This window comes from Carettochelys insculpta, chromosome 32, assembly GCF_033958435.1.
Source record: "Carettochelys insculpta isolate YL-2023 chromosome 32, ASM3395843v1, whole genome shotgun sequence".
Classification (NCBI taxonomy): Eukaryota; Metazoa; Chordata; order Testudines; family Carettochelyidae; genus Carettochelys; species Carettochelys insculpta.
Window position 1 is genome coordinate 340,001 of NC_134168.1, and position 17,886 is coordinate 357,886.

The window sequence follows — 17,886 nt, forward strand, 5'->3', positions numbered from 1 at the left end:
GCAAGGCCCAGGACTCCAGGTCCTGGATCCCCAGACTGTGGGCCCCACTCTTTTCTCAGCGCCACGATGAGAACTCAGGAGCTCTGACTGCCAGTTCCACCTGCTCTAACCATTCCTCCTCACTGCCCTGCCAGAGCTGGGAACAGACCCCAGGAGCCCTTGCTCCCAGACCCCAAGCCCCTCACTGTTGGTCCCAAGTTAAATAAAGGGTTTTTTTTTCTCTTTTTTTTTGGAAAACTTTTTTGGTTTCTGTAAACGATAGAAAACAAGGGAGAAAAGACGTTTGCAATAATAAACACCTGAAAGAATCCATCAAGTTTCCCTTGTTTGCTTGAAATGTGGGCGCAGGGAATGGGGTGTGTGTGTGTGTAGGGGGCTGTGGTTGGGGGTGGGAGTGGTGAAGTCACAGCAGGGTTTTGGTGTGGAGAGCTCAGACCGGGGTGGAGGGCTCAGGCAGAAGGTTTGATGTGTGGTGGGGGTCCAGCCAGAGGATGGGGGTGGGAGAGCAGGGGTGGTAGGTGAGGAGGTTGGGCGCTCTCAGAGGGTTTACCAGGTGCAGCCACAGTGGAGAAGGTGGAGCTGGTCCATGGGTGGGTCAGGGCTGAGCTGCTCGGCCCTGGCATCTCCTCAGGTGGCGGTGTCCAAGCTGTAGCTCCTGATACCAGTGTCTCTGGGGAGGAGGGCTGGGCCCAGCTGGTATCTGCAGCCCCAGCCTCAGCTCCTGGAGGGGAGGCGCCTTTTCACAGTCCAGGGAGGCTGGGCTCCTTGGTGGGGTGTGGGGGGCAGGCCATGGTGCTGGGCACAGCCCTGGGGTGAACCGGGCTCAGCTCAACTCTGCCCCAGTTTTGGGCTGGGGGCCCATGGGGGCCAGGACTGAGCTGCAGGGATGGGTCCAACCCTGGGGTGAGCCAGGAGCCAGGTCCCAGCTCCGGGGTCCAGCTGTGGCTTCAGGGCTGGGGGGCAGCTGCAGGTGGGAGGGTGCGTCGAAGGGACTCAGCTGGCCACTGGCACTGAGCCTGGCCCCAAGGTGAGATGTGGGGGGTCAGCCCTAGTCTCTGCTCTGGGGTTGGGGAGCGGTGGGGGCACGGCCTGGGTGACAGCCTGGCCCTACTATGAGCTGGGGGAGGGCTAGTAGGAGGTTCCAGCTCTGAGGGGGGCCAGTGTAGCTCCAGGGGGTGTTGTGGGTTTGAGGGCCCCATCCTGGGGTGAGCTGGGGGGCCCAGCTCCAGCTGTGAATGCCCTGGCCCTACTTCAGCGTGCGTGGGCCAGTCTCAGCATCGGAGTGGGCAAGGGGGCTGTTAGGGTTGGGGCTGGGCTGCAGCCTGATTGGGGCAGAGGGGCAGAGATCATGTGCCAGGCCCAGGAAGAGCTTAGGGGGCTGCCCGTGGGGCACAGAGGGGAGGAACTACTTCTACTGCTCTCTCTGCAGAGTGGCTGGTCCCTGCACTCGCTGCCCCAGTGATGAGTCTGACGTGTCTCGTTCCTCTTCTCGGTGCCCCTCCGTTCCCCGGTGTGGGAGACCCGGGGATTCCAGGCACTTCCCACTCTCCAGGCACGGCCAAGCCCTGACCTTAGTTTAAGGTAGGGTCAGAGGAAGCTACATGCCAAGTTGTGTGGTCGTTGCTCTCACAGTTTAAGAGGAGTGCTTGAACAGACAGACAGAGAGACAGACTCGCTGGGATGTGAAATTTCCGGGTCATTATTGGGGCTCTTTTGCATACTTGGCTTGATCTAATTCTTGACTCCAACCCCCCACCGCCCCTCTCCTCTCTGATTTGCTCACCTTGATTTTTTTTTTTTCTGATTTGTCCTCCTTGATTACTGTTTTTGGGTCTCTGTGCCTTACATATTGAGTCTGTTCTGGTCTGGCTCTGGGCTGAAGAAGTGGGTCTGTCCCACGAAGGCTCACCTCATAAATTATTTTTGTTAGTCTTTAAAGTGCTACTTTACTCCTTTTTTGCTATAAAATACAGAGTGCCAGCCCCCTTTTAATATAGTCCCTCTGTCTGCGAGCGACCCTCCCTCACTGCATCCACTCATTCCTTACGGCTATTTTGCAATACAGCAGCTAGTTTCCTTTCACTCATCCTGTGCTGCCCTCTGCTGCCTGTTGCTGATTCATTTCACAGTCAGTTACTTGACAGTTTATTTCGTGGGGCAGAGCCACTTCTTCAGACCAGAGCCAGACCAGAAGAGACTCAAAATTCAAGGCACAGAGAACCAAAAACAGTAATCAAGGAGGACAAATCAGAAAAAAATGATCATGGTGAGCAAATCAGAGAGTAGAGGGGTACAAGGGGGGGGGGGAAGGTCAAGAATTAGATTTAGTCAAGTATGCAAATGAGCCCCTGTAGTGACTCAGACAATTCCCATCCCAGTTCAAACAATGTGTTAATGTGCCAAATTTGAATATAAAAGCCAGCTCAGCTGTCTCCCTTTCAATAGAGGTGTGAAAATTTTTCTTCAGTAACATGCAAATTCTTAAGTCATTAACAGAATGGCCCATTCCATTAAAATGTTGACAAACCAGTTTGTGGATCTGGAGTGTTTTATGTCTGTTTTGTGCCCATTAACTTTGTCTAAGGGAGTTAGAAGTCTGTCCAATATACAAAGCATCTGGGCATTGTTGGCACATGATGGCATATATGATGTTAGTAGAGGAGCATGAGAAAATGCCCGTGATTCTGTGAATAACATGGTTAGGTCCAGTGACGGTATTTCCAGAGAAGATATGTGGACAAAGCTGGCAGCGGGCGTTGTTGCAAGGAAAAGCCCCGGGACTGGTGTTCGTGCGGTATAGACTGTGGCTGTGGGTGAGAATCCTTATGAAGTTGGGAGGTGTCTGTTGGAGAGAACAGGCCTGTCACCTTCTGGAGTGTGGCCTCCTGATTAAGGAGCGGTGTCGGTCTTTGATAATTCGCTGCAGTGGTTTGAGTTGGGGGCTGTACGTGGTGACCAGCGGTGTTCTGCTCTTGGCTGTTTGGGGCCTACCTTGGAGCAGCTGGTCTCTGGGTATTGGTCTGGTCCTGTCCATTTGTTTTTTATTTCTCCTGGTGGGTACCACACTGGTGGACATCACCTTCCAGACCCTGAGCAATGGTGGGAACGCGCTCGGCAGGTTACGGGGGTTTGGCCGACCAGGCTCTCGTGGGTGTCGTCAGTGTTTGTGCTGTGCGACCGCACCCAGGGAGATTGCTCTGAAACGGCGCCCGCGTGTGGAGGTAAAAGAGTTCATTGGAACGGAGCTGGCTGGTGACACGTCTCTTTGCCCAACGACGAGATCAGAGGCAGGGGAAAAATCGCTCAGGAGATGCGGCGACGTGGCTGTTTCGTGCGGGGTTTGGAAAGTGCCGAGATCTCTCAGAAGCACCTAAAATTGCTCTCCTGGGCCTCTGTGTGCAGGACAAGGAGCAATGGGCTGAACCTGCAGCCAGGGAGGTTTAGGTCGGACATTAGGAAAAACTTCCCACCTGGCCAGGTGGTTAAACACTGGAATAAATTGCCCAGGGGCTGTGGAATCTCCATCCCTGGGGTTATTTCAGACCAGGTTGGACACACCTGCGCCTCGGTGCCTGTGCCTTAGACATGGCAGCGTGGTTCCCTCTTCAGTACAAAGGCGCCGAAGGAGTTTTCAGTCATGGCCGTGACTTCCTTTCCCACGGCCCAGGGAGCCGGAATGTGAGGAGACTCCTGATTCCCGCAGGTGCTGAAGACACGGGCAGGTGTCGAGATGGAGCAGGTCCCGCTTTTCCCTCGTCCGGGTGCGGAATACATTTTGTTAGGTGCACTAAGAAGGTGCAGATGTGCACCACCGATGGAAAGCCCTGTGGCTGGCTGTGGGCACTCTGCTTGGCAGTGGGCGGCATTGGAATCCCTCCCGGGTGGCCGCCCAGGAGCCCAGCTCACAGGGAACGTGGGCGCCAGACACAGTTCTCCATTGGAGTCCAACCTGGGGCATTGGAAGCGATAGCAGTCTGTGTCTGTGCCTGTCTAGAAAGAAGCCTGGGAGGGGTGAAAGCAGAGACTTGGGCCCGTCTCACCCTGAGGTTCTGGTGCTAACTGCTTTGGCCTTTCACAGGTCTAGACGGACGCAATTCTCAGGAGAACCGACGGGAATTAGCTGCCAATATTTCAATGGGATTTTAGGCTCCTTTCACTATCCCTGCCTGGAGCGATGTCAGGGCCCAGCAGCTCCGATTCTGGACCAAGATGTCTGGGCTCCAGCTCCCAGCCATTGCCCCCAGAAAGCCATGTGGTGTGACTGCCTCTCCGGGGAGGTGCCATGGCACAGGGCTCTGCCAGGGAAGCAAGACTGGGGCTCAGAAGGGCTGGGTAATTACCCTGTCCCGGCGTGACCAGGGGCAAGTCATTTCCCCTCTGCTGGGCAGACGGGCCCCCACCCCAGCGGAGCCCAACTAAGGGGGTTTGGACTCGTGGGCTGGGCCCCAAACGTACGGAATAGCAGGGGAGTGGCCCAGGGTCCCTGGGCCTGGACTAGGGTTACCACGTACAAAAGAGGCCCCCGGAACGGGCGCGTGTCTGTCTCAGTGTCTGCCCACGGGCGGGGCGTGAGTGTGTTATGGCAGAGCCGGGACACTCACAGACACGCACACGGACACACTCCTTCCCCGGGGGGGCGGGGGGCTCTTTTTTAAAGGTTAAAATATGGTAACGCCCCACCCCCCTGCATGCCCATTTTGGGCCTGCCCACTTGGGGATCTGGCCAGTGGCTACCCAGCCCCCTGGGCCCAGGGCGCAGCCTGATCCTGCTTGGCAGGGTTGGTTCTCCCGTTGCCTAGGGCTCGCCGGCGCTCCTGCTGATTGCACTGACAGGAGGCGGGCTGAGCAGGGAAGCCCCTGGGGTCTGCTAGCAGCTAGGAGGCACTGGGGGTTCGGGGAGCCATGGGTGGTTGCCAGCGTCCTCCCCATGAGCTGTACACATCTCCTGTGGGCCCCTCTGCACGCGGGAGCCTCGAGCTGGTGCTGTGTGTGCCAATCTGGCAGTGGAGACTCCGACTCCCAGGAGGCTCTGGGGAGGAGGGGGGCTCTTTGCGAGGCTGGAAAAGACGACGGGGTCTCCTGGTGTCGGAGAGTTGAGGCTGAGGGAATGGGCTGCTTCAAGGCGAGGGCGACGCTTTCTCCCAGCCAGGACCTGCGCTGGGGAGCTGCAGCCTGCGGACGAGAGACCCTGCGGGGAAGGAACTGGGGCCGTGTGTGTGCGAGTGCTGCAGCGGCCACTCTAGGTCGGAGGGGCTGGGCTGCTTGTTGCTTTGCCTGGCCTGGCACACGGAGCCCTCCCCAAGCTGTCTGCAAGCCGGTGGGCAGCAGCCGCGCGCCAACGCAAGCCAGCGACTGGAACTGCGGGAAGTGAAGAGTGTGAGCTCTGGGGGAGAACCGAGGCCTGTGTATTTCTGTGCATGTTCTTAACTGATTCCACTCGTCTTCCGTCTGTAACCCTGTCTCCTGTGTCCCTGAGCTGGAAGCTCACCCTCCACACTGCAGTCTGACAATGAGCCACATCCCCCCACTGACCTGACTTGGGTTTTCTGCTCTCTTGATATGTGCTGCTGATACTGGGCCACTTCCACCCTGACTGGACGGACCTTGTCAGCTCTGGCCCTCCCTTTTACTGGGACCCGCTCTTTAAATCCTCCTCTGAAACCCCCCACCCCCCATGCATATGACAAAACGGGCCTTTGCCCAGGGGAGCTGATGCTGTGAAATATGTTAGTCTCTAAGGTGCCACAGGGCTTCTTGTTGTTCTCCTGTCTCCTGGCGCTGTTAAGTAAAGGGGTGGGTTGATTCTTATCCGGTCTGTTAGACGTATACTATTTATACTGTTTGGGAGTTAAATCCAGGTTACGCTGGGGTCTGCTAGCAGCGAGCAGGCACTGGGGTGGAGGGGAGCTGATGGGTGGCTGCCAGCGTCCTCCCCCCAGTGGTACAAAACTCGCGGGTAAAGTCACTGCTCTTCTGGAGCAGTGCAGAGTTCAGGCCCCTGGCAGGGAGCCGGGCACCACTTGAAATGAGCGTGTTCTGAAACGGAGCAGGGACGTAGCACCATCGCCCACGAGAACCGGCAGGGCCCTCGAGAGGTCGTGGCTCAGGACAGGATCAGGATCAGCCCCTCCCTCAGCCCCAGGGCAGGATCAGCTCCCGCCTCTGACCAGAAGCCAACTAGCAGCTTGGGCAGGGTGATTGTCCCCTGGGAGCTTTCTCTTTTCTGAGCGAAAGGAGCCCAGGTCTGGCCGGCTCCCCCACAGCTCATGTTCTCTGCACCTTCCACCAGCCTTGTGCTCTTCTCCGCACCTGCTCCCCCTTCTCCACAGCCTCCTGCAACTGTGGGGCCAGCCCTGGGCACGAGCCCCACGGAGGCTGCTCAGCGCAGAGCGGGGGGAAGGAATTGCTGCTCCTGGCTGGCTCCCAACACCCGGCAGTGCCGCCCACAAGCAGGTTGGCGCTTCTGGCAACGGTCTCACCCTGTTGACTCCTCTGGAGCTTGTGCTCCGCTCTGAGCCCAGATCCCTTTCTGCAGGACTCCTCCCTAGACAGCCACTTCCCCGGCTGGGTGTGACACGGATTGGGCCTTCCTCAGGGGAGCACTTTGCACTTGGCCTTATTCAGCTTCACCCTATTGACCTCAGGCCGTTTCTCCAGTGTGCCCAGATCATTCTGAATGACGACCCTGTTCTCCCTCCCAGCTTGGTATCACCTACAGACGTAAGCAGCGCACTCTCCACGCCCAGATCCACATCGCCGAAGATACTGAGCAGAGCCTGTCCCAAACAGACCCCTGCAGAGCCCCCCTCGTTCTGCCCTTCCAGCAGGGATGTGACCCATAAATAACGACTCTCTGAGAATGGCTGAACAGCCAGTTATGCACCCACCTTACTGCAGCCCCATCTAAGTTGTATTTGCCTAGTTTATTGATAAGAATTTATGCCAGACAATATCAAATGCCTTCCTAAAACATAGGTACACCACATCCACCCTTTCTCCCTTGTCCTCAAGCCTGATTATCCCATCACAGAAAGCTGTCCGATTGGTTGGACATGATTTGTACTTTACATATCCATGCTGGCTGTTACCCAGCTCCCAATTTTCTTGAAGATATTTGCAGATGAATTTCTTAATTATTTTGCTCCATTATCTTTCCTGGCACAGAAGTTAGTAAACCGACTGGTCTGTAACTTCCTGAGTTGTTTTTTTTTTTCCCCCTTTTGAGAGATGAACACTTTATTTGCCCTTTTCCAGTCTTCTGGAATCTCTCCAGACTTCCAGGAGTTTTCAACCATGAAAGCGAAAGGCTCAGGTGCCTCCCCTTTGAGCTCCGCCAGTGTTCTAGGAGGCATTACATCAGGTCCCAGTGACCTGCAGACATTGAACATTTCTAGGTTATTTTTGCCTTCTTTTTTTATTTTATCTTCTAAACCTGCTCCCTCCCCACTGGGACTCACTATGTCAGGCATTTCTCCATCAGACTTCTTGGTGAAGACCAAAATAAAGAGGTCATTAAGCAACTCTGCCATTTCCAAATTTCTTTGTATTGTTCCTCTCTCTTCACTGATCAATGAGCCTACACTATCCTTGGCCTTCCTCTTGTTTCTAATACACTGCTGGTGCTACAACCGACCCATTCTTACCTCCTTCTGCGGAACACGTCCTCAGCATCGGACGCCCCCGCAAACCTTTCCCTGTCAGCATCCCACATCTCATCGTCAGGAGCAAGGGGGTAGTAAGGAAACAGCTTCACATAATCTGACCTGGGAAGCACATGGCCGGCAGAGGTGAACCTGCTATGACACATCCCTCCTTGGACGCTCTGTTTTCGTTTGAGATTTCCAATTTTGGCAGTTGAAAATCAGGACCAGACTTTGACTAAACCTGTTCCTCTGGGCTTTCTTTTTTTCAACAAATTATAAATCCAGGGAAATTGTTCTACCTTTCGTATTTTAAAAAAAATATAGAAATTTAAAACTTTGGGGTAAATTGGCAACAGGTCTTCTTCCCATTTAACCAACAGCATAAAGGCTTTCAAAACAACAAAAAAACTGAGCGCTGTTGTGAGAAATTCAATAAAATGTTAAGAATTTCCTTTCACTGGGACCCCCACCTCAGTTTTGACGAATTTGACTTTTCATGCTCTAGGTTCTGCAGTGGCGATAAAAGCTGCTCTTCTGTAAAATTTTTCCCAAGGCTCCTTTCACCTCTTTGTTCCTCAGAGTGTAAATTATGGGGTTCAACACTGGAGAGACAATTGTGTTCAACAGGGAAATCAATAGGTCACTCTCTGTAGTGGAGCCAAAGTTGGGTACCAGGTAGGTGATGAGGGCCGTGACATAGGACACAGTCACCACGGTGAGGTGGGAGGAGCAGGTGGAGAAGGCTTTACGCCTTTCCTCTGCCGATGGCAGCTTGAGGATGGTGGAGACAATGCGGATATAGGACAGGAGTATCAACAGGAAAGGGCACAGAATGAACAGAACTGTCACCATGGGACCTACAGCCTTAATCTGCGACGTGTCAATACATGCCATATTCAGTACTGGTGGGAAGTCGCAGAAGAAGTGGGGGATGCGGTTGGAGCCACACAAGGGCAGGCTGAAGATCCACGTGGTCAGAGGAACTTCCACCAAGATGCCAGCAGCCCATGCAGCCCCCGTGAGCACAGCACACACCCGGCCGCTCATGATGGTTGTGTAGTGCAGGGGGTGACATATGGCCACGTAGCGGTCGTAGGCCATGGCTGTGAGGAGGCAGCATTGTGTGATGCTCATAATGGCATTGACATACATCCCCGCTGCACAAGCTGCAATGGAGATGGTCTTTTCCTCCACCAGGAGGTGAGCCAGCAGCTGAGGGACCACACTACTGGTGAAGCAGATTTCCAGGAATGACAAGTTCACCAGGAAGAAATACATGGGGGTGTGGAGGGAGGGGCTCAGCTTTATCAGCAGGATAACGAGCAGGTTCCCCATCAGGGTGAGCAGGTAGATGACCAGAAGCACCACAAACAGAAGAATTTGCAGCTCATTAAGGTACGAGAACCCCACCAGGACGAACACATCGGAGATGGTCTGGTTGCCTCCAGGGTCTCCATTGGAAGAGATCATCTGTAGGGGAACAAAGAGACTGGGTCTGAGGCATGTCAGAAATGTGACTGCAAATTAAAACATTGCTCCTGGTTTCCTTCCTGTTGGGACCCTTCTGACTAACACCTGCTGATTTTCTATATTTTATAATTTCTCAATAGAAAACAGCAACTGACCAGGCCTTGCTCAGGGCTTTAAGCAGAGTCAGGGACATTTAGTTCATGTGCTCAAGGGGTTGATTGTCTTCTTCTGTCTCTTGGAAGTCAGGTTTCTCTGGGATCCTCACTGTCTTTGGGTTGAGATGTTCACTGTCTTCTTCTCTCCATATGAAGGTGAGTTTCCCGGAGTTCTTGATTTTCATCTGATGGAAGAGCCGCTTGTCTCTGTCTCTGTGTTTCCAGTCCGTGTTGTCTGTTGCATTTCCAACAGCTCTCGACTGGGCCATTCTGTGTGAATGGGATGGAGCTGGACCTGACGGGGGTCTAATTCCCTCAGTGAATGTGGCACTGTGTAAGTTGTGTCACTTCCAGTGGGAAAGTGCATTTCCTGCTCTGCGTCTCTGCTGTCTCGCTGGTCTGAAAGGCGTGGTGAGAAGGAACGGTGCGGTAGGTTGAGCCCGTTGTTGTGGATCAGCCTGTCACAGCCCAAGGGTGAAGGTAACAGCTGTGTGTTTGAGGTCCTCTTGTATGGCCACCACCATCCCTTGTGGGGCTCCCCATGGGCTGTGTAAGATATGTCAGTGGGGGTGGAGACAGATGGCTGAAGGCTGGGGGTGAGGGACTGTTGGAGTGTGGAAAGGTGGAGGGGAAGGGGTGGGTGGTGGAGGAGGGGGAGCAGAAGCTGGGAGGGTTCGGGACCAGGGCAGGGGGCAGAGGGTGCTGCAGTGAGGGCAGGGGGTTACGGGGGAGGCCTCGTTGTGTGTGGTGGTTAAGGGCTGGGGATGGGGGTGCAGAAGTCAGGAGCTGGGGGGACTCAGGGCAGGGGGTGGGAAGTTCTGGGTGGTTGTACACCAGGGAGATGATTATCGACAGGGAGGGGCCCATGAGGGCAGGGATGGGTCAGGGCAGAGTATTTGTTGGTTGTGAGGGTCTGGGGTGAGGGCAAGAGCTGAAAGTGCAGGGTTTAGTGTGGGGAGTCTCAGGGCAAAGGTGGAGGGGGATGGAGTGAGGGGAACAGGCTCAGGACAGAGGGTTTGAGGGGGTGGGAGGGTCGGGGGTGAGGGCAGGAGCTGGAGGTGCAGATGTCACAGCAGGGTTTGGTGCGGGGGGTCTCAGGGCAAAGGTGGAGGGGGATGGAGTGAGGGGAGGGGGCTCAGGACAGAGGGTTTGGGGGGCGTTAGGGCAGGTGTTTGGGTGGGGGGGTACTTGCCGGGGTGTGATGGAGTATGTGCAGGGTCCAGGAGGGTCGGGGCAGCTCAGGGCAGGGGGTGGAGGGTGCCAGATGGAGGGTGAGGTGTGGGGGTCAGTGCAGAGTCTGGGGGTGAAAGTGTCACCGCAGCCGAGTTCCCAAATACGATTTCTCAGACGAGGGAACATTCTCCTCTCACTCGTATGTTAATGATACGAATAATCACACCAGTGCCCGGATTCCCCTGCAGTGACACCTCACACCAGCAAACGGACACTGCGGAGCCTCAACACGCTGGAAACCGTTTTCCGATGGAGAAGCCCCCTGGAATCTGAAAGCAGTGGGGGACTTTGTCCTTTTTGCACTGCACAGCGTTATTCTTCCTTCAGTGTTAGCGAACGACCCAAATCATTCCTGCCTCCCTCACAGCCAGTTCTGCAGTATTGCAGAATGTATATTCGTTTGTGTCAACATAAGAGATGAGACCCAGGGACAGCTCCTTACCTGGTGTAAATCGTAACTACGCCAGGGGTGTAAAAGGAGCTGTACTGAGGACAAGGAGCAATGGGCTTAAACTGCAGCAAGGGAGGTTTAGGTTGGACATTAGCAAAAATTTCCCAGCTGTCAGGGTGGTTAAACGTTGGAATAAATTACCTGGAGGGGCTGTGGAATCTCCATCCCTGGGGATGTTTAAGAGCAGGTTAGACAGACATCTGTCAGGGATGGTCTGTGCAGTGCAGGGGACTGGACGGAACAATGTCTCAAAGTCCCTCCCCGTTCGAATGTTCTGTAATCCTATGAGTCTCTGAGTTGCACCACTTGTGAAGCTTTCTCCTATGATGGTAACACAAGGAATTTTACAAGAAGGATCCGACGATGCAGGAGACATTTCCTACACGTTTTACTTCAGGCTCATTTGTTGAAAAGGAACTTCATAATCGCAGATGTGACCGTGAAGTGACAGAGTTGAATTAAAAATGAGACACAACAAATGGATTTTGCCTGCGCTTAACTTCCTTAGTATGGGGCTCTCACAGGACTGCTGCAAAAAACAGTGAGCGAGTAAGCGGGAACCAGAGTGACAGAAGAGACACACTGAGTGGGAACGCCCAGAACTGGAGACTGTGTTCTTCTGACTCTCAATGACACACGCTCTCCAAGAGAACAGAGAGAGAACATGAAATCACAGGAGCAAAGGAAAGGGTGGGGCTGAGCTAAGCCCAGTGCACATCACAGAACCTTTTCAAACAGCTGTGAGTGATATTTTCTAAACATACAGAAGTGGTGAGAATTCTTGTGTCTCTCTTAAGAGTTCCTTTGAGGAACCTCCACTGACATTACGAAGGACTTTCCTCAGCACGGCCATGGCACTAAGTGCAGAGCTGGTCGGGAAATGGAATTTCCAACCCAAATTACAGTTCACAAGAGTCCGTATGAACTCAAACATCCAACACAAAATGTTTTCTCAGTGTTTACTGATGGAAAACATCCATATAGATTAATTCTTTTTCCAGAATGGATTTTGGTTTCTTTCTTTAGTTCTGAGCTGACATTTGGACAGGCTCTAAATGAATGGAATGATTTCATTATTTGGCCTTATTTAGTTTGCAGAAGAGAAGAGTGAGGTGGGGATTTGATAGCAGCCTTCAACTTCCTGAAGAGGGGCTCTAAAGAGGATGGAGAGAGGCTGTGACAGATGGTAGAATGAGGAATGAGGGTTTTAAGTTACAGTGGGGGAAGTCTAGGTTGGATATTAGGAATAACTATTTCCCCAGCAGGGTGGGGAAGCACAGAAATGTGTTACCAAGAGAGTTGATGGAACCTCTATATCAAGAAGTTTTTAAGTCGCCACTTCACAAAGTCCTGGCTGGGATGATTTAGTTGGGGTTGATCCTGCTTTAGGCAGGGGGCTGGACTCAATGACTTCCTGGGTTCTCTTCCAGCCCTGGCATTCTACAATTTACTCACCACTGAGAATAAGGTCCGGGGAGATTCTTGTCATTGAAAGCTCAGTGGTAATTTCAGTGCTCTTCAGGTCACCCAGACAGTCCCTTTAGAAACAGGAGACCATGCAATAAATTCACAAAGCACACATTGTGTAACGAAAGGGCTCAGTTAAATTCAGCTATGAGAGACCACCTCTAAATTAGTGGGCTTCACCTGTGGAGCATGTGCCGTGCTCGTATTCAGGAGTGGATATTCTCATGAGAAGAGATCAGATGGAGCCCACCCAGCCGACTCTGCTCAAATTCATAAACAGCACACAGCTTACGAAACAACAGTAACTCTCAAGAGTTAGTGGATAATGAGGAGGAGGAGGAGGAGGAAGGCTGGGGAGCAGAGTGGAGAAAAGACAAGAGACGTGAGAAGAAAAAGTTCCAAAAACACAACAACAAAAAGAATCAGGCGTGGGGGCGGGAGGAGGAGGTGTGGGGCTCATCTGTCACTCTGCTGGGCACTGTGGAATGAGGGGACCAGAATTTCACCTCGTGCCAATGACCCCCACGCCCTGAAATCCTGCACTTGGCCTCACCCCAGATAGCTACATTAGCTAAATCCTGAATGCAAGACAGACAGACAGACAGACAGACAGACACGAAGGTTCTCCACAGACATATGGAAATTTTAGATGAAGGAACCAGTGAGGTGATTTGGCTCCCGTTGCAGAGTGGGGCACAACACTGAGGATTGCAGTGGGAGGACGGCTGGGGGCTGAAGGCTCCTTTTCCCTACCTTGTTCAGGATGGGCAGTTCCATCTCCCAGCTGCTGCTGGTGCTGGACGTGCTGAAGGAAACAGGTGTGTTTATTACATTCACTGGCTTCTGGGACCAAGTCCCTCAGGCCAAATTTCTTGCTGTATTCCCCAGAGGAAAACAACACTGCCTCAGGCTGCAGCAAACAAAAGTCACTCAGAGAATCGGTTTGTAGGAAGTTGTATCATCGTCATCCTCATCTTCACCTGTATTTTCTAAATTAAAATCATTCTGAGATTCGCTCTCCTGGTAAATTATTTGACCTGTTTTGCCTACAAGGAGGACTGATTTGTCCCAGCAAGACACCCCAGAGTCACAGCAGGGACAACCCCCAGGGCTCATGGCTGCAGTTTCCTGATGCTCAGACTCTTGTCTCAGAGCCATGATGAGAGCCCAGGAGCTCTGACTCCCACCTGCTCTAACCATTACACACCACTCCTCTGGGAGAGATGAGACCAGAACCCAGGAATCCTCACTCCCAGACCCACTGGCCAGACCACAGGGCCGGATTCCCACCGAGCCCAGGGGCAGCCAGGGCCAGTTCTGCTAGGGCCCTGGACTTGGACGGGGTAGAGCAATGAAGGCCCACGTCCCCCCTCCCACCACACACTGGAGAGGGAGGGAACCGGTGGCTTTAAGCCCCACTGTGCGCCCCTGAGTCTGGGGAGAGTGACTGAGGCAGAGATTGTCCAAGTGACCTAGGTGGTTTGGGCACCTGTTATTAACAGGAAATGGAAGTGGGTGCTCAAATCCCCTGGGCAGCTCTGAGCTGGCACCTGAGATGTGTGCGGAGCTGCTGCCGCTCTCGGGGCCGGGTGGGGATCTGGGCTCAGATTCCCCTGACTCCTGCGGCTCCATCCCGCGAGCTGGGCGGAAGGACTCAGACGGGGCAGCGAGTGGTCCGGTGGCACCTGAGAGACTGACAGCGACGAACTCAGTGGGCAGAACCCGTTTCCCAGCTGAGACGAGCCCCACGGGGGTTTTGCTCCAAAAGCTGCTCACGTGTGTGTGCGCAGGGCTGATTTCCTAGGGGGGTGGGCAGCGCTCATGCCCCGAACCCTCCCCACCAGAACTCACACCCGAAACCACCCCGCACCAGAACTCGTGCCCCAAACTGCCTCCCCACCCGCCACCGGAAATCACGCCCCAAACTGCCCCCCCACCAGAACTCAGAGCACAAACCGTCCCCCAGCCCCTCACCAGAACTCATGGCCCAAACTGCCCCCTCCGCTCCCACATGGTTTCACCCCCCCAGCCGGTAATTCCCGGAGCTGCTGATGCAGCCGGGGTGGAAGTGTCATGCCAGGCTCCGGGCTGGGGCCAGACATGTGGGGTGGGGGAGGGGTAGTGGGCGTGGCTCCACTCAGCCCCGCCCCCACCCCAGCCGGGACCTGCCCCATTGGCCGTGCTGGGAGCACAGGGTGTGTGTGTGTGTGTCTCTGTGTGTTTACCTCTATATGCCTGTGTGTGTGTAAGTATGTATGTGTGTTTATCTCAAAATGCCTGTGTGTGTCTGTGTGTGCATGCGTGTGTGTGTTTATCTCTATATAGCTGTGTGTGTCTGTGTATGTGTGTGTGTTTATCTCTATATAGCTGTGTGTGTGTGTGTGTGTGTGTACATGTGTTTATCTCTGTATGTCTGTATGTGCATGTGCCGAAGTGGCTCATTCACATCCCCCTGCCGAAATGCAGGGGCGAGCGCAGCCACGGCCAAAGGGAATCATCTTGGGGGAAGTTCTCTGGTCAGTGCTCTGTACGGGATCCAGCCCCACCATGGAAATTGTCCTTTCTGGCCTTGGGAGCTGTGAACGCTCCTGTAACACACCCCAGAGAGACGTGTTATCTCCCCGCAAAGTGTCCTCGTCCGCAGCTCAGCTTGCTGGGGTGGGTTCAGGCACCGCCAGCTGAGATTCTCCACACGGGATCACCTCACAATCCCGTCTTGTGCTCAGGCTGTAGGAATCCAGGCAAAGATCACGCAGGACAGAGCAACCCACTGTCCTTGCCCTCTGGCAATGCCCTGTTTCACCAGCCATTCACTTGGAGTGGGATTTCCAAGTGCGACGCCGAATGACGTCTCAATGCCCCTTCAGCCTCTCATTCCACAGGGTTTGTTGGAAAATCTCAGCTGGAAAGAACCACGAACGTCTCTCCAAAGAAGAGGACAGATATTATCGAATACGCTGGAGTGTTTAACTAGCACGGCCTTTGGTGGTGTTCGTCAGCTGACGAGTCACTCTATGCACAGACATTCCCACAGCGACTCTCCATATGTTCATTCCTACTCAGAAGAAACTTATTGGGTGTTAAACGAAGGAATGATGAGGAACAGGTCGGACTCCACTGGAGGTCGAGAATTGACCCATTGACCTCACACAGGTCTTAGGCCTGGAGCTGTAGTCAGGGCATTTCTCACTGTGTTTTGGGAAAGGTGCCAAAGCCACCAAATTGCCATTCATCCTTTATCAGCGCCAAGACAGCAGCAAAAGCCCCTGAATCCATCTCAGTAAAGCCCGGGGGAACGTTCCCAGCCCTTCAGCCAACCCGTCTGCAGTAACTGGGCAATCTGGGATTTCCACACACACCAAACTATTTCAGTGGACTCTAAACTTTGCCATCCCTCATGTATCCCATGGGGGGTGGATGGGTTTAATGAGGCCCTCTGGGAATTAATTAACAGCAACATTAATTGTGTCATGTCCCCTGAAAACAGGGCAAGTTGCAGTGAGTTTTCAGTGGGACATGACACAATTAACGTTGCTGTTAATTAATTCCCAGAGGGCCTCATTAAAACCATCCACCCCCATGGGACACATGGGACAAACTCACTGGTGTAACTCCCCTCTTTGCAGGGCGGTGACACCAGGGCTGGGCCTGAACCAACATGTTCCAAAACATCTGGTGTCTGACTCTCAGTTGCTTTTTGGTAGTTCCATGTGGATGTGCTCAGGTACCTCTGGTCGTTCCAGGGACGGGGATGTGCATTGAATCACGTGGGAAAGGATTTTTGTGGAGCAACCCACTCAGCTCAGCTAACGTCCTGCTACAACGCCCTGGTTGCACAGGAGAACAGAGGAGGCCAAAGCCGCTAAAGTTTCTCCCCGTCACTCATTAAACCTCCTCCACTGACTTCCCTTCCTCTGACATAAAGAAAAGCCAAACCACCTTGCCCCTTGTCTCACTCCCCCTCCCTCTCTTCCCTGCTGTGTTGAGTGCTGGACGAGGCCGCACCCCCAGAATCTCAGCAGCCGGAGGGAAGCAAAGGCCTTTTCTCCCTGCTCCTCTCCCCGCAGGGTGGGTCCAGATTTCTGGGGGCTCCAGGTGGCTGTTCACGTCCTACCCGAACGCAACACCCTAAAGCTCCTGCTCTCCGTCTTCCACACAGTCTGGGCTCCCCGGTCGATCTCATCACCTACAGCCTGAGAATCCAGGCTGAGCGCTGCCCCGCTGAGCGCCCCTACCCACCCGCTCTGCCCCGAGGCCGGGCTGCCCGCGCTGCACAGACGCAGGGGTACAGCTGAGGTCTCTGCCAGCAGCTTCCTCTGGGCCAAGAGCTGCTCTGTGATTCGTACATTTAACTCAAGGGACAAAACATTTTCTGCACAGACCCATCACACCAAGGCAGGGAGGGGCTGCCATGGGGGCCAGCCCCAGCCGTCACATCGCTCCCCAGAGGTGGGGCTTGCTGGAGTGGCAACCTCTCCCCACTCAGGAGTTCTGGGGAGCTCATGGCTGGGCCCCAGCCCTGCCCCCATGGCCCCGACCCCAGAGGTGATGGCATTGCTGCCCCTCCCCCCTTTCCCTGGGTCCAGGCTCAGGCCATTACCCAGCCCCTATTTCTCCCCCTCCCCCAGATCTGTGGGCAGCTCCCCTGGAGCCTTTGGTTCACCTCTGGGCTGGGCCCATGACCCACCCACCCTGGGCCTGTGTCCTGAGTTAGCTCACCCAGCATCACCTCACCCCCTGGGGCTGGGACTGCAGCTGGCCATCGCGCCTCTTCCTGGCTCACCCCTCAGCCATGCCCAGCACCACGGCCCAAGCCCGGCCCTCACAATCCCCTGCCCCGACTACAGAGCCAGGGCCACCCCCTCAACCCAGAGCTGAAGCTGTTCACCCCGGAGCTGGGTCAGTCCCACGGCTCACATTGGGGTGGGGCCCATCCATTGGCTTGGTCCTGCCCCCATATTGCCCCCTCTCCCATTGGAGTTGGGGCCAGGGCCAGAAAAGGCGCCCCATGGCTTACCCTTGGCCCTGGGCAGAGCACCACAGCCCAGCCCTGACCCCCATGTTCTCCCCATCTGGACCTCTGTCTGGAGCCGGGCATCCAAAAACTGGGTCTGTGGTTCCCCACCCCTGCACTGCAAACTGGGGACCGGCCCACCCCTCCCACCAACAAGCCCACCCTACCCACAAACTGTGAACAGGCCCCTCCCTTCCAAGAGGTCAGGGTGGAGCTGCAGACGACAGCCTGGCCCAGCCCTTCTCCCCAGGAACTGCAGCATTGACCCCATCCCAAGGACATTCCAGGTCCCAGCAGCACAGCCCTGACCCCACCCCACATGGACCAGCTCACCCTCCTCCCCTGATCTCCAGGGATGCCAGTTCCATCCTCTTCCAGCACCCACTGCAGTCTGGCAGCCCAAGAGAGCCTCCCCCTGTGCACCCGCCTGCCGCTGGAGACACTGAGGCCCCG

The 17,886-nt window shown here is 54.6% G+C and overlaps 1 protein-coding gene across 1 annotated transcript; it reads right to left on the reverse strand.

Annotated features, from left to right (window-relative positions):
• Window positions 1-8,144: 8,144 nt before the first annotated feature.
• LOC142004468 (olfactory receptor 10A4-like) lies at window positions 8,145-9,296 on the reverse strand. Its single transcript, XM_074982113.1, has 2 exons — window positions 9,269-9,296; window positions 8,145-9,113 (listed from the first exon to the last, which is right to left on the reverse strand). The coding sequence occupies exon 2, from the start codon at window positions 9,111-9,113 to the stop codon at window positions 8,145-8,147; it is 969 nt and encodes a 322-aa protein (XP_074838214.1). The 5' UTR covers window positions 9,269-9,296.
• Window positions 9,297-17,886: the final 8,590 nt, after the last annotated feature.

Coding starts and splice junctions, on each gene's coding strand:
- LOC142004468 (XM_074982113.1), bottom strand. CDS start 9,113: ATGATCTCTTCCAATGGAGACCCTGGAGGCAACCAGACCATCTCCGAT.